General features: G+C 36.8%; 1 protein-coding gene and 1 pseudogene across 2 annotated transcripts; both read left to right on the forward strand.

The window, feature by feature from the left end:
• Positions 1-1,493: 1,493 nt before the first annotated feature.
• Positions 1,494-13,919, forward strand: LOC137712722 (villin-3-like). 2 transcript variants are annotated; one of them, XM_068451867.1, is made up of 25 exons: positions 1,494-1,962; positions 2,378-2,488; positions 4,394-4,525; positions 4,928-5,027; positions 5,424-5,492; positions 5,594-5,830; positions 5,975-6,152; positions 6,347-6,479; positions 6,768-6,927; positions 7,016-7,166; positions 7,246-7,346; positions 7,449-7,607; positions 8,445-8,513; positions 8,585-8,653; positions 8,750-8,887; positions 9,831-9,959; positions 10,316-10,463; positions 10,566-10,576; positions 10,674-10,814; positions 10,885-11,010; positions 11,777-11,839; positions 12,125-12,226; positions 12,733-12,982; positions 13,094-13,290; positions 13,372-13,919. In XM_068451867.1, the coding sequence occupies exons 3-25, from the start codon at positions 4,470-4,472 to the stop codon at positions 13,483-13,485; spliced, it is 2,901 nt and encodes a 966-aa protein (XP_068307968.1). In that variant the 5' UTR covers positions 1,494-1,962; positions 2,378-2,488; positions 4,394-4,469; the 3' UTR covers positions 13,486-13,919. The 2 variants fall into 2 exon arrangements, with proteins under 2 accessions (XP_068307968.1, XP_068307967.1); XM_068451866.1 differs by lacking the exon at positions 2,378-2,488 and having other exon boundaries at positions 1,495-1,962.
• On the forward strand, positions 9,151-9,274 carry LOC137714010 (U1 spliceosomal RNA; annotated as a pseudogene).

Below are 13,919 nucleotides of genomic sequence, written 5' to 3' on the forward strand. Positions count from 1 at the left end.
ATTTGATTATTTTTCAAATCCAACGGTCCAGATTAATTACAACATTAAAATTTATTAAAAATTAATTAAAAAATGTCAAAATTTTTTAAAAAATACTGAAAAATTTTAAAAAATTAATTTTTTTTTTCTATAAATACCTAACCCTCATCTTCCACCTTACACCACATTTCAATATTTTCTACACTTTCTACACTTTCTACATTTGAATATTTTGTACACTTTGAGAGAAAAAAATGACTTCGTGGAAGCTCAGTGAAGATGTTACGTTGTGTGAATGTTGGGTTCACACTTTCTACACTTCCTATCCGAAATTATAACTATTTTTTTTTATTATTTTATAAAAAAATTATTTAATATTTTAAATGGACTGGGTGCCAGCGCATTTTGTAGGGGTGGAGATCGTTTGTGCCAGCGCATTTTTAGACTAGGTGCCAGCACATTTTTTTTGGGGTGGAGATGCTTTGGCTTATTACTGTTCATTGGGTCTATTACTGTTCAATTAAGTGGATAAATGGGCTGGGTGCTGGCGCAAAGTGGATAGGGGTGGAGTTGCTCTTAAGGCGGTCATAGGAGATTGTGGCAGTGGTGGAGGTGGCAATGATGGTGGTGGCGAGGATGGTAGTGATAGGCAAGGTGTATAAGATCGTGGTAATAGAGGTGGTGGTCATGGTTATGGTGACGACAACGATAAAGAGGTGGTCATATGGGTATTGGAATGATCATGGTAAGATGGTGGTGCCGACATGATAGTCGAAGTGGTAATCATTGCATTATAGTAGGTAGTAGAGTATTAACAAGTGGAAGAAATGATATTCATCAAAGCATTTGGAACAGAAGTTGAATTTGCCATGACAATAAAAGTACCATAAAACACTCAAAGTCCATCAAAATTTGTAACTTCTTAAAATCCATTGAAACCAATAACTACACATGGATTTTTATAAACTCACAAAAAGTCATAAGTGAATACTTCAAAATTTTCATAGACTTTGACAAAAGTAATAATTTGAAAGTTTATGAAAGTCCATCAAACTTCATACACAATACATCATGTTAATTTAGGAAATTGTTGACACACAATAAAAAACAATAATTCTTTATGATACACTTTCTTACACATTCGCTAATAGAACATTAGACGAAAGATCCATATATATTTATAAATGTGTAAATTTTATATGTCTAAATAATATTGACCAAAAAAAAAGCATTACTTAATAAAAACATGTACATAGAATTCTCAATTGAACATGCAAAAAGGTCGACAAAATTTCAACTTACAATATAAAAAGTAGGTAAAAAAGTGTAATGTTATCAAATCCAAAGCAAAAAGAATAAAAAGAATAAATTTTTTTTTTTTTTTTAAAACTAAAAATAAAAAAAGTGGCGAAAGGAAAAGTCCAAATTGGAAAGTAATAAGGCAAATAATCCTAAATTCCAAATAAGCAAAAAGAGTAAAGCCAACATGGCCGGTGCCACCGTCACCGGTTCTCTGCCTTAATTTAACGACTCTGCCTGTCAAAGCCAAAACTCTCTCTCTCTACTTTCTCTCTCTAACCTCTCTGTCATTCCGCTTCCGTTTTGCGTCGTTTGATTTCTTTCTGTTGCTCTCTTCTTCCTCCTCTCATAATTTCATCACCCATAAATTCATATATATTTCCATTAATTCTCTCTCTCTCTGAAATTACAAATCTCAAAAGGCTTCACAAAAAAGTTAGAGAGAGAAGCGCACACCCGCAGCAATAATTCACTTTCCTTTCCAACCATCTTCTTCTTCTTCTCTCTCTCTCTCTCTCTCTCTCTCTCTCTCTTTGTTGCCAGCTTTTGCAGCTCGTCCTTCCCATAACCCATTTCCCATCTCTCTCTCTCTCTCTCTCTCTCTCCCTCCCTCTCTCTCCCTCTATTATCTCTCACCCCCACCACCCTCCATCATTACAATTACACACAGAGATCCCATTTCAGGTACGTCAATTCTCTCTCTGATCGTTTTCATACTCTTTTCAGCTCCATCAATACCAATTTTGCTGTATGTTATCTGGATCTCTCTTTTTTCAAAGCTATCCAATTTTGCTCTGATCGTTGTTTTGTTTGCAATTCTCGTTTTTTGTTATCTGGGTTTTTATGGTTTTGTTTTAAATTTAATGGGTTTTGGTTGTTTTTGGATGAAGTTGAATATTTGATCTGATGGGGTATGTTGGTTTTTGCCTCCTTATTGATGTTGTTTCATCTGACCTTTTCTTTTCATGAATATTTCTTGATTTGAGTCCATAAAGCTCGAATCGATTGAGTCAAAATGATTGAGCAAGTAGTTGAACAAAATAACTAGAAGATCTTAATAATTTGCTGATATGTAGACTTTTGTGACTGCCTTTTGAAGATATATTATCTGGGTTCTTTCATTTGGTAAAATTTTGCGTGTCTGCGGCGTGTGGACGAGTGCACTTTAATCTCAGTGCATTCTGCCGTTGTGTAATCAGGCAGTTTCCTGGTAAGTCTTATAACTTTGGATTTGATAGTAATCTGTATCCAGTCCTATTGCCGTTTCAGTGGTCATGTTGATCACAAGTCATATTTCAGTTCTTGGGTAGTTTTTTACTTGTTTGAATACTGGAAGGGACTTTTAAATCTGCGAAGATATCCTCTGTTCGCTATTTTTGAGTTGGATTCAGGAATGTTATGATCCAGAGGAAAGCTATGTTTGAGGATTCTTCACATTGATGGGTTCAGTAATTAATTGCAGCATTTGAATATGAAGTCCTATACAGCTAGCAGATGTTTCATGGATGGATTTTATACAGCCTGTTTGGAAGTATCAAATGTTTGTTACATAAGTAAAAAATAAGATGAGTTGGAAAACATGCATGTACAACAGGATGACCGTTCTTGGCTGAGAAGTTACTGGCGATGATTCTTCAGCATTAGTGTGTACTCGAAGCCAATGGTTACAATAGCTTGTGATCCAAATTGTATGGACAGTAGTAGAGATATAAATTTAATCTATCCAATATATGATATATGAGAACATAAACTTATATTAGAACAATAGGATCAGCTTTGAGGACAAACTTGTTTTCTCGAATTTTTTTCCCCATAAATATATTCTATAGATTGATTACTCTTATTCATCTATGAGTAAGTTAAGTCATGATGATCTAATGTGAACTTCAAGAGAAGGACCATATGTCAACACAAATTTTTATTGCTGTACAAAGATAATTTAAGCAACATCCATGTAGCAATTTATAAACTAGTAATGTCAGGGACTAGTTTTAAGTATAGAAGCGGCTCCACTCTAACACCAGCGAGTAGTATTAAAGATGGAAAATCTTAGGACAGTTTGTTCATTGGCTGAAGTACTATTTCGCTCTTGATGCATATTTTCTACTGACATCTGCATGCTCACATGTAAAGAAGAAGGGAGAATAAAGGGGATAAACTTCTAAAGATATGGTCAGGCAGCCAGCAGTTTGGAATTTAGGTCATTGTATCACTATGAATGGAGGCTTACCTAAAGAAAGCTACAAGCCTACTAGGACGAAGCTTGAAGAGGAGGGTCATACAGAGGTTTTCTAAGTTCTTTGGAAGCATATATGGAGCAAATTCCCTATACATGAGAAGCAAGAGATGGAAGCAATGGTGCACTTTTGAGAGTTAGATACCGACTAATTTTATTGGGAAATACCTCTGGATATTGTTTCAGTTGAGAAATTAGTACCGGGAAGGGGAGTTCGTGAAACTAATGTAGTGTGGGAAATGCCTTTGGAAATATCTCACTTGAGAATCAGTCCAGCTAAGAGAGTTTATAATTGTTTTGAAGTCCAACATGATTTGCATTTTCCTATCTGAATATCAAGTGGGGTAACTTGATTATCAGAACCAAGGTTCGATGGGCCGATACAGAAGCTAGACCCTGAGTAAATGGACTGAGACATATCAACCTAGTTAGACAACTAAATTCCAAATACAGTGCATCAGCCCTTGAACTTCATTCTCATGCATGAATTAACTTACACATGTTTGTGTTATGTCTCATTGGGCAAGCACTTTCCTGTTCATGTGAAGTTCTTTGTATACGAAATCCAATAAGTTGTTAGGTTAGCTTTATGGGGATGCATAGTGATCTAAGATGTAGGTGCTCACAATTTAAACATCATGAGAAGAGATCATATTCTAACAACTGATTTTTTCATAGTGCTAAGATTTACTGTAGCATCTCTGTTGAATTTCTGTGTTGAGTATCAATGCTGATATTTGTACTATAGATAAGAATTTTTGAAGGATATCTATTACTTTTGATTTAAGTGTCTGTATACTGTTTTTGAAAATGATCTAGTATTCATTTTGGCTTGGTAACAAAACTCCTTTTGTTTATTTGTTTTTTTTTTCCTTGCAGTGAACTCTTGTGGAATTTATAGGGACGCAGGATTCTGCCTTGCTGAAAGAAACATTCTTAAAAGGGATTTCAGGCAATGTCTAGCTCTGCAAAAGCTTTGGATCCTGCTTTTCAGGGAGCAGGTCAAAGAGTGTATCCTTTTACCAGAGTCTCAATAAAATGAGTCTGCAAAATAATTCTTTTAAAAACCATAATGAAGGACAGGAACAAAAAACTAACTATCTTGCGTCCACTGAATAAAAAAAGTAAAAGTGACTTAAAATAAAATTACGGCCCCGGATAGTCAGAACAGAGGCTAGGGTTCATGTGGCCGAACCTAAAGGTTTTGTTGTTATAGACAAAAAAGTAAGGTAGGTTATACTTTGTGTCAGTTTTAGGAATGTGTAAGTCTTTCTGGGAATCTTTTAAATATGTTAATCATGTTGTGTTCCAAATTTGAGGTCTTAGGAATGTGTAAGTCTTTCTGGTAATCTTTTAAATATGTTAATCATGTTGTGTTCCAAATTTGAGGCCGTGAAACTTAACATGTTATAGAGGGACTGAAATTTGGCGGATTGAGGACTTCCAACCAGTTCCTTTGCCAAAATCTGAACATGGAAAATTCTATATGGGGGATTCTTATATTGTCTTGCAGGTTTGTCTGGTTTTTACTCTCTTTAATTCTTTTCAAAGCCTTTACTATTTATTCTTTTTTCCCCACAAGATTGCTTTAGAAGAACGAAATTCGTCAGCATAACATAATTTTCTTCCAAGAAATGTAAAAGTGCAATGTTTCTGTTTTGGGTGATTCATAAGTTGATGTCATTCCTGAATAACCTTTTGATGTTCTTTATCAATTTTTTATTTTTATTTTTTTTATCCCTTTCCCTTTCTTTGCATGTTCCACCCTAAGAAAGGGGAATTCAGGGATAGGTGGTTGGGGGGATGGGGCATGGTTGTACGACATATCAAACTTTGGAATAAAAAGGTGTACCTTCAAGGAGGCATTTTTCATTTATATGTTGTCATGTGCTTATCTGACTATTTGCAGACAACACAAAACAAAGGGGGTGCTTATCTTTATGACATACACTTCTGGATTGGGAAAGATACAAGTCAGGTGTGTATGCTTAAAGTTTGAACTTGCCTTGAATTTTCTTGGACGTTATATATAGAAGTAAGAGAAAAATTGTTACTTTATATCGTGACTATTTATTGTAGGATGAAGCTGGGACAGCAGCTATTAAGACCGTTGAACTAGACGCAGTTCTTGGAGGACGTGCAGTGCAACATAGAGAAATTCAAGGCCATGAGTCTGACAAATTTTTGTCATACTTCAAACCTTGTATCATACCATTGGAGGGGGGCGTTGCTTCTGGATTTAAAAAGGCTGAGGAAGAGGAATTCGAAACTCGGTTGTATACCTGCAAAGGAAAACGAGTTGTCAGATTGAAGCAGGTATCCTGTTCTTCTGACGCGAGGGTTTAGAGTTTTTCTTTGTATCTTTGTTTTGGTGTGGAGAGTTGGGAGTTCAATGAAGTATCTTCAATCTAATTCTGCTGGAGGTTAAAAGGAATTGCACCCTGCATTCTAATTTTGTAGGTTCCTTTTGTGCGTTCCTCACTGAATCATGATGATGTGTTCATCCTGGACACTCAAAACAAGATCTTTCAGTTCAACGGAGCAAATTCTAATATCCAGGAGAGGGCAAAGGCTTTGGAAGTAATCCAGTTTTTGAAGGAAAAGTATCATGATGGAACTTGTGATGTTGCAATAGTTGGTAAGTGCATATACGGTATAACGATGTATATTATATAAAAGCCCACTGAACTCTTATCATGTTGCCATCTTCTCTAGTACTCAAAAGACCTGCATTATCCAAACAAAATTGTTACCTTACATTTTTGCTGTCTGTGTTGCCCATTCTTAATCGTTTCTTATTTCATTTGTCAAAAATGGTGTGCATTGTGGCAGATGATGGGAAGCTTGATACAGAGTCCGATTCTGGGGAGTTTTGGGTCCTAATGGGTGGTTTTGCTCCAATTGCAAAGAAGGTAACCACTGAAGATGATGTGGTTCCAGAAGCTACTCCTGCTATACTGTATAGGTATTCTCATATTTTGTTATTGTCTTTGTCTAGAACTCTTGATTTTTTAGTAAATGGCAATCTCTCTCTCTCTCTCTCACACGCGCGCACGCGTGCGTGAGCGCGCATGATCATATGCTTTTCATGCATGTGCATCTGCATGTAGTAGGTGGCATAGTAAGCACATGCTCCTGACACTTGTTTGTGTGTCAGTGTCTGTCTCTGTGCCGGAAACAAAATATCTACTTATATGTTAATCTTTGGTATAATCCTCATAAGGTTCTAACTTAAAGTTACTGGTTTTTGAAGCATAACTGACGGTGAAGTGAAGACTGTAGAAGGTGAACTATCCAAATCCTTGCTTGAAAACAACAAATGCTACTTACTGGACTGTGGTTCAGAGGTATTTGTTTGGGTCGGCCGGGTGACACAAGTGGAGGACAGAAAATCTGCAAGCCAAGCAGCTGAGGTAGTGACCTGCACTTTTTTATTCATGCTGGCAAGCAGATAGGTTTATGAGTGAATTACATAAATGTAGCTCTTAATTTTGTCACCAGGAATTTCTTGCTAGTCAGAATAGACCAAAGTCAACACGAATAACCCGGGTTATTCAAGGTTATGAGACACATTCATTCAAGTCCAACTTTGATTCTTGGCCATTAGGATCAGCAACTTCTGGTACCGAGGAGGGAAGAGGAAAAGTAGCAGGTAATGATCAACTCCTTAGTTGTAAATTGTAATACTTTCTGATTAGCTTTATTAATATTGTATCTTCATGGTCTGCTAGCTTTGCTGAAGCAACAAGGTGTTGGTTTAAAGGGCATTGCAAAAGGTGCTCCTGTAAATGAGGAGGTCCCACCTTTGCTAGAAGGAGGCGGAAAGATGGAGGTCTAGTTGATAATGATATATTTTATGCTTCTAGTAATGACTTAATTAATTAGGCTTCCTTGTTGATGTCTTTTGGAATATTGGGTATTCTGTTTTTTTCAGGTATGGTGTATCAATGGTGGTGCCAAGACTCCTCTGTCTAAGGAGGATATTGGTAAATTTTACAGTGGAGATTGCTATATCATTCTCTATACTTACCACTCTGGTGATAGAAAAGAAGATTACTTTTTGTGCTGTTGGTTTGGAAAGGATAGTGTTGAGGTAATTCACTTTGTTCCAGGTTAGAATTTTTAAATAATTGAAAGAATCACTTTGCTTTCTGTCAGAGTTCTTGTATATAAAGTCAGAGACCTGCACTTCAATCTCTTGTTTACATAACCTTTTGTTTTAGAATAAAAGTTCATGGAGGAACATTGTGCTTTCAGTTGGGGTTGGGGGTGGGTGAGGGTTGCGGAAATAAAATGTTGTGTTTTGGATGTCTTTTTGGGAGTTTTAGTTAGAGTTGAATGCCATTTCTTGAAGATAGGAGGAACACTTAATTTCATTGTGAGAGAGGTTGCTGTTTTTGGCTTCTTTGTGGGCCCCAGGAGCTGCAGAATTTGGAGATATTCCTTTCTTTGAGCCATAGTTGGATGATTATTATACTGGTTAAGTTTGCTTCGATCTGAAGTAGGAACGATAGATTGGTGGTGTGGGACCTTTTTAGGTGGTTATTCCTGGTCTTGTTGATTCAGTGTACTTCATGTCCACTTCTGGATTTTTTTAGTAAATAAATAAAAGTTCCATTCACATAGGAAAGAGACAATTTATGTCTAAGTGTGGTTTGTATTTTCTGGAAGGTTTTTCACTGCATTAAACATGGTGTTTGGTCTAGGTCTTCGTTTGTTCTCTTTCTTCAAGTTATTATTAAACCTAGTGTTTGAATTACAGAGGATATCAAAAGAGAGAGTCATGGTTTTGTCTTCATTCTAATGAATTTTCATTTTTTTCATCTATTTTTCACCTTTTTGGTAATCGCTTGTGTAATATTTCGTAAAAGCACCCTTCTGCAATTGTAAGAGGACTTCTAAAGAATTTCTGTTATGTAACCCATTTCAGGAGGACCAGAAAACTGCTGCTCATTTGGCTAGCACAATTTCCAACTCACTGAAGGGAAGACCAGTGCAGGTATCATATTATCTTTTATCAATGTTGGAGATTGTTTTACGGACCTGCATATAACAGGGGGCCTTTTTCAGGGTCACATATTTCAAGGTAAAGAGCCACCACAGTTAGTAGCACTTTTCCAGCCTATGGTGGTCCTGAAGGTATTCTTCAGTTTAGTCTGGTGCAAAAACCTCTCCATATTAGTTTTATTTGGGGGTTTATTGTTATCTTTTTAATTTGACTGATTTCCTCTTCAGGGGGGCTTGAGCTCTGGCTATAAGAAATTGGTTGAGGAGAAAGGTCTGATGGATGAAACGTATACAGCAGATTGTGTGGCACTCTTTCGGCTATCTGGAACTTCTGTTCATAACAATAAAGCAGTGCAAGTTGATGCGGTATGAGCCAATTCATATGTTATAATCATGTATCCTACATGACAATATATGCTCACATATTTTGGGGAAGTGACCTTAGATAGCGATAAGCACTTCATATCTGATATTACTTAGCTCATTTCCTTGCTGGTTGGTATGATGACCATGGAGGACCTAATGCAAAAAAATGTAGTGAGCCCCAGACATGTTGCACATGGTAAAACTATAAAAGCCAGAAAAACAGAATAGGAATCAAAGATTACCCCTGAATTCCTTGTATAGGAAGACTTACCTGGACAGGGTCAATGGGCGATCAAGAAGGCTCATGGCCTAGGTTGATGGCCTTCATTGCACTCTGAAGGGGTGCCCGCCTATGGTCTCCTCAAGGTAGGAGAGCCAATTGGTGGCCTTCATTGCACTCTGAAGGGGTGCCTGCCTATGGTCTCCTCAACGTAGGAGAGCCAATGTCATAATTCCTTGTGTAGGAATACTTATCTGTTCCCTAGTAGTATACAACAACAACAACAAAGTCTTTTCCCTTGTAGTATGCATCTTTAAAATTTCCTGAGGTGGTTTTAGATTCTTCGGTTTCCCCTTTGAAATTAGTTATTAAGTTTGTAACAATGAGTGCTAAGCTTTTTTACATTGGTTTAGGTCAAGGATGGAGTCACTGGAGGATTTTCACACTGGATTTTTAGCATGCTGTAGTTGGCCAGTATAGAGAATAATATGAGATGTTAGATGTGATTTATTCAGGGGAAGATGAAAAAGGATTATCTGTTTTTCTTCATAAATGTGGTAGGAAGATTTGAATGTAATTGCATGCTTTTGAGAGAATGTTTTCTATGCTATGTTTAAATGTTGGACTTCTTGTTCACTGCTGGAGATAATCTTGTACTCTTTGGGCTTTTTAAATTGTCTTTTCTTTTATCAATGTATACGTAAAACAAATTTCATTGTTTAGGTGGCAACATCGTTGAACTCTACCGAGTGTTTCATTCTGCAATCTGGGTCCTCAATGTTTGCCTGGATTGGAAATCAATGCACCATTGAGCAGCAACAGTTAGCAGCAAAACTTGCAGAGTTTTTGAAGGTACACTCGTATTGAAGATTCTATGCCCTCTGCCTCTTATGTAACTTATTTGCCTTCGAATTTATCATAGATGCACCATTCAGAAGAGTCAACATAACCAAGTAGGCTTAGTAAATGTATTTTAGTCAGGCTTCAAGTAACAATGGTATACTTAGGTCTGGCATTGTTTCGACTTAATAAAATAAAAAGAATAAGATGATTGTATACGTTGAGTTGATTGGGCACGGACGATGGATGGACAGCATTCAGTATTCATGCTTAATGTAATTTAGTAGTATTTATTAGGCACTCGATTTTCAGTATTGCCACGGATATACTGTTCGTCTATTTGAGCCTTACATGCCTTGCTAATACAGCCAGGAGTTACTTTAAAACATGCTAAAGAGGGAACTGAGAGCTCATCCTTCTGGTTTGCTCTAGGAGGGAAACAAAGTTACACCAGCAATAAAGTTTCTCAGGAGATTGTCAGAGATCCCCACCTGTTCACATTCTCGTTTAACAGAGGTAGAATATTATGACATTAAATGATGGCTGAGTTAGAAATTTTATTTGTAAAGTTTGTTCCATTCTAACTCTGTTTTTTTTGTGTGTTCATGGATTCCCCAGGAAAGTTTCAGGTGAGTTATATGGCCTTTTGAGTGTAATTGGTATTTACTTCCATTTTCATTTGGACGCTAGTGCTTCTAATTGCATTCTGCAATTTTAATTTTGCAGGTAGAGGAAATTTACAACTTCACTCAAGATGATCTGCTGACAGAGGATATCCTTATACTTGATACGCATGCCGAAGTGTTTGTTTGGGTTGGTCAATGTGTAGACTCGAAAGAAAAGCAAAATGCTTTTGAAATTGGCAAGGTATACCTTAAAATATTTGCATTTTCGTCAGATGTTTCATTTGTTACATTTTTCATTCATATTTGTGCAGAAATACATAGCGCTGGCAGCATCTCTGGAGGGTTTGGCTCCTAATGTACCATTATACAAAGTTACTGAAGGAAATGAACCTCGCTTCTTTACAACATACTTTTCATGGGATCTTTCAAAAGCCACTGTATGTTCTAAAACAACAAACTCTCTTTCTCTCTCTCTCTCTCTCTCTCTCTCTCTCATTTAGATGAGTTTTAAGGAATTTGTAGTCAAGAATAATCAAAACACATTAAGTTGAACATAACAATTTTCTGTAATTTGGAACTTTTGGAGGGGTTTTTACTTTTCTATTTTAATTGAAATAAACTAGTCTTTTGGACTAGAATCAAATCAAGCGTGCATATTTGTGTGGAATGCAGTAAATGATAATGCTGTGCAAATGCCATAACAAAGGGAAGTGATAAATTGCCTAGATGGGAAGAGAATTGTTTTAGGGATCATTACATATAGAATATCATATACCAGTGATTAAATATACGAAGAAGTCTATCTTCTCAAATAAAACAAAAGCTTAGAAGTCTAATTTGGAAATAAGATGCGAGTTGATCAACATTGTTTTCTGGATATATTATTGCTGATTGATGATGTGCTTACCTTCTCTCCCTCTTTAACCATGTCAGAGATAATGATCTAAAGTATGACTTTGTTTCTGCTACAATTGGTAATGCATTTGAGATTCTAGACATTTCATTAAATAATTTTAGAGGCGGACCAAAATTTATTGTGAGGAAAAATTATTTTGATAGGTAAAGTGTAAAGCAAAGTGGCATGACAATGTGTAAAAAAACTTTGTAGATATCAACTGTTTTAATTGAAGTACTTTATACGGATGGATAACTATATTCCGTTTAAGATATAATTTTCTTACAGTATATCTACCCTAAATGTAGGTTCAAGGAAACTCATTCCTGAAGAAGGTGTCAATACTCTTTGGAATTGGTCATGCTGTGGAGGTAATGTCTATTATCAAACATGTTGCATTGTAATCTCCTCTTGTACATGTGTGCGAAATTCTATATAATACATTCTATCTAGTATATACAAGGGAACCATGATCATATATTGTCTTAAGATTCTCGTTATAAGTTAATTACTGGAATAATGTTCTTTTCCTAACAGTTTGAAATGGTTTAACAATGTAAAGGATTGAAATCTATCAAAATTTGTAAATTTTTTTTGCATTATCGTATATTATCCTTCTGTAATTCACGGAGAAGGGATCTCTGTTGCTGGATCAGGACAAGTCCACTGGGAATCAAGGAGGACCAAGGCAAAGAGCTGAAGCCTTAGCTGCCTTATCATCTGCATTCAATCCATCCTCTGGAAAGTCACCCCTAACGGTAATTAATTTTTTTTTGTACCAGTATTGTGTGCTACTGGATGCTATTGCCATGTTGTCATGTCTTCACATGAGGTGTGCAGACAAGCAGAAGTTGTAATTCATTCCATGAATGAATAGTAGGAACTTTTGTCCTACTTAAGTACTTACAGAAAGTTGCATTAGAAAGTGTACATCCCCTACCCCATCCCCCCCTTCCCTCTCTATGCTCTAGTTCATGTTATCATTCTTTTTTGGAATAATCAACTAGGGAAGTGGTGTGTGCATACAAACATCCCTTAGGTTTTTTGAATGTTGCATTATGACGTTGGATCTGATATTTATCCCTCTTTGCTTTAGTGTTGTTTCTTAGCACCTTAGCACCTTTTCACTTTTCATTTTTCCTTTGTTTTTTTTAATGATCCATGATCAATAATATTTGGTCTGAATCTCTGATACATGACGGTGTTGATGGATTTTTCTGAGGCCTTGTATTCAATAATTCAACTGCCACGCAATGAATCACAGGGCCAGGATAAGTCCAATGGATCGAGTGAAGGACCGAGGCAAAGAGCAGAAGCTTTAGCTGCTTTATCTTCTGCATTTAATTCATCCTCTGGAAACAAGCCTTCTTTTCCCAAGCCGTCTGCTTCAGGTCGAGGATCACAAAGAGCTGCAGCAGTTGCTGCACTTTCAAATGTTCTTACAGCTGAAAAGAGTAGGTTAACACCGGATGCTTCTCCTTTGCAAAGCCCTCCCTCAGAAACTAGTGCTTCTGGTAAGAATGTAGAAATACTTATGATTATCCATTATATGCGTGGGTTGCGAACGGGTCTGATGCATTTGGGTACTTGCAGCTGACGCAAAAAGTGATTTTTTTCTGAAACAGAGGGTCCTTGGGAACTTCCTGAAGTCAAGGAGACAGGTGAAGCTGCACCTGTTTCCGAACGCAGTGAGGAGGATTCAGAACAAAAGACACTGCAGGACGAGAGTGATAGTGAAAGTAGTCGCAGTACTTTCAGTTATGACCAACTGAGGGCTAAATCCAACAATCCTGTAACCGGCATTGATTTTAAGAGAAGAGAGGTTGGTCGTATGTGAATGTTGTCACTTTCATCAATCTCTGCTTTGAAATCATAGTGACATAACCTCTGCTTGGTTTTTCAGACCTATCTCTCTGATGAGGAGTTTCAGACCATATTTGGGATGCCGAAAGATGCTTTCTATCGACTGCCAAAGTGGAAGCAAGACATGCAGAAGAGGAAAGCGGATTTATTCTAGAGGCCAAATGCAATAGAACGAGTGCTTTTACACTGCTTATTTGCATCCTGACTCGCAATTCATTCATTTTGATCTGTGCTTTCTCTGTGGTGCCTTGTTTTCTGTCTAGCATTTTGCTCTCGATGAACATAGCGCTGTGGTTAGTATCGGTATTGATTGAGATACTGCCTGAAGAGTGATTTTTCCATCTTTTTTTTCTTTGTTTCTTAACTGCTGCTGCCTCATGTAGTTTTCGCAGATGGTAGTGTTAAGCGCAACACGCAGGTCAAATTCTTTCATTTGCTCCACATGTATTTTGATTTTCGGTTTTACTCAATCATCTTTTTTTCATCTTTTAAACTTTTTTTTTTAAAGGGGATTTTGTATATGCAACACATTTGTATTTTGCAACTGTGACGAATATGAAGGAATGGGCAATTGTTTGTGGTTTGCAA

This window comes from Pyrus communis, chromosome 13 (assembly GCF_963583255.1).
Source record: "Pyrus communis chromosome 13, drPyrComm1.1, whole genome shotgun sequence".
Lineage (NCBI taxonomy): Eukaryota > Viridiplantae > Streptophyta > Magnoliopsida > Rosales > Rosaceae > Pyrus > Pyrus communis.

Bases quoted from the DNA above. Each gene is read 5' to 3' on its own strand.
- LOC137712722 (XM_068451867.1), top strand. From the start codon at position 4,470: ATGTCTAGCTCTGCAAAAGCTTTGGATCCTGCTTTTCAGGGAGCAGGT. The intron at 4,526-4,927 runs GTATCCTTTTAC...AACATGTTATAG, and splicing joins CAGGGAGCAGGTCAAAGAGT to AGGGACTGAAATTTGGCGGA. The intron at 13,291-13,371 runs GTTGGTCGTATG...TTGGTTTTTCAG, and splicing joins TTGATTTTAAGAGAAGAGAG to ACCTATCTCTCTGATGAGGA.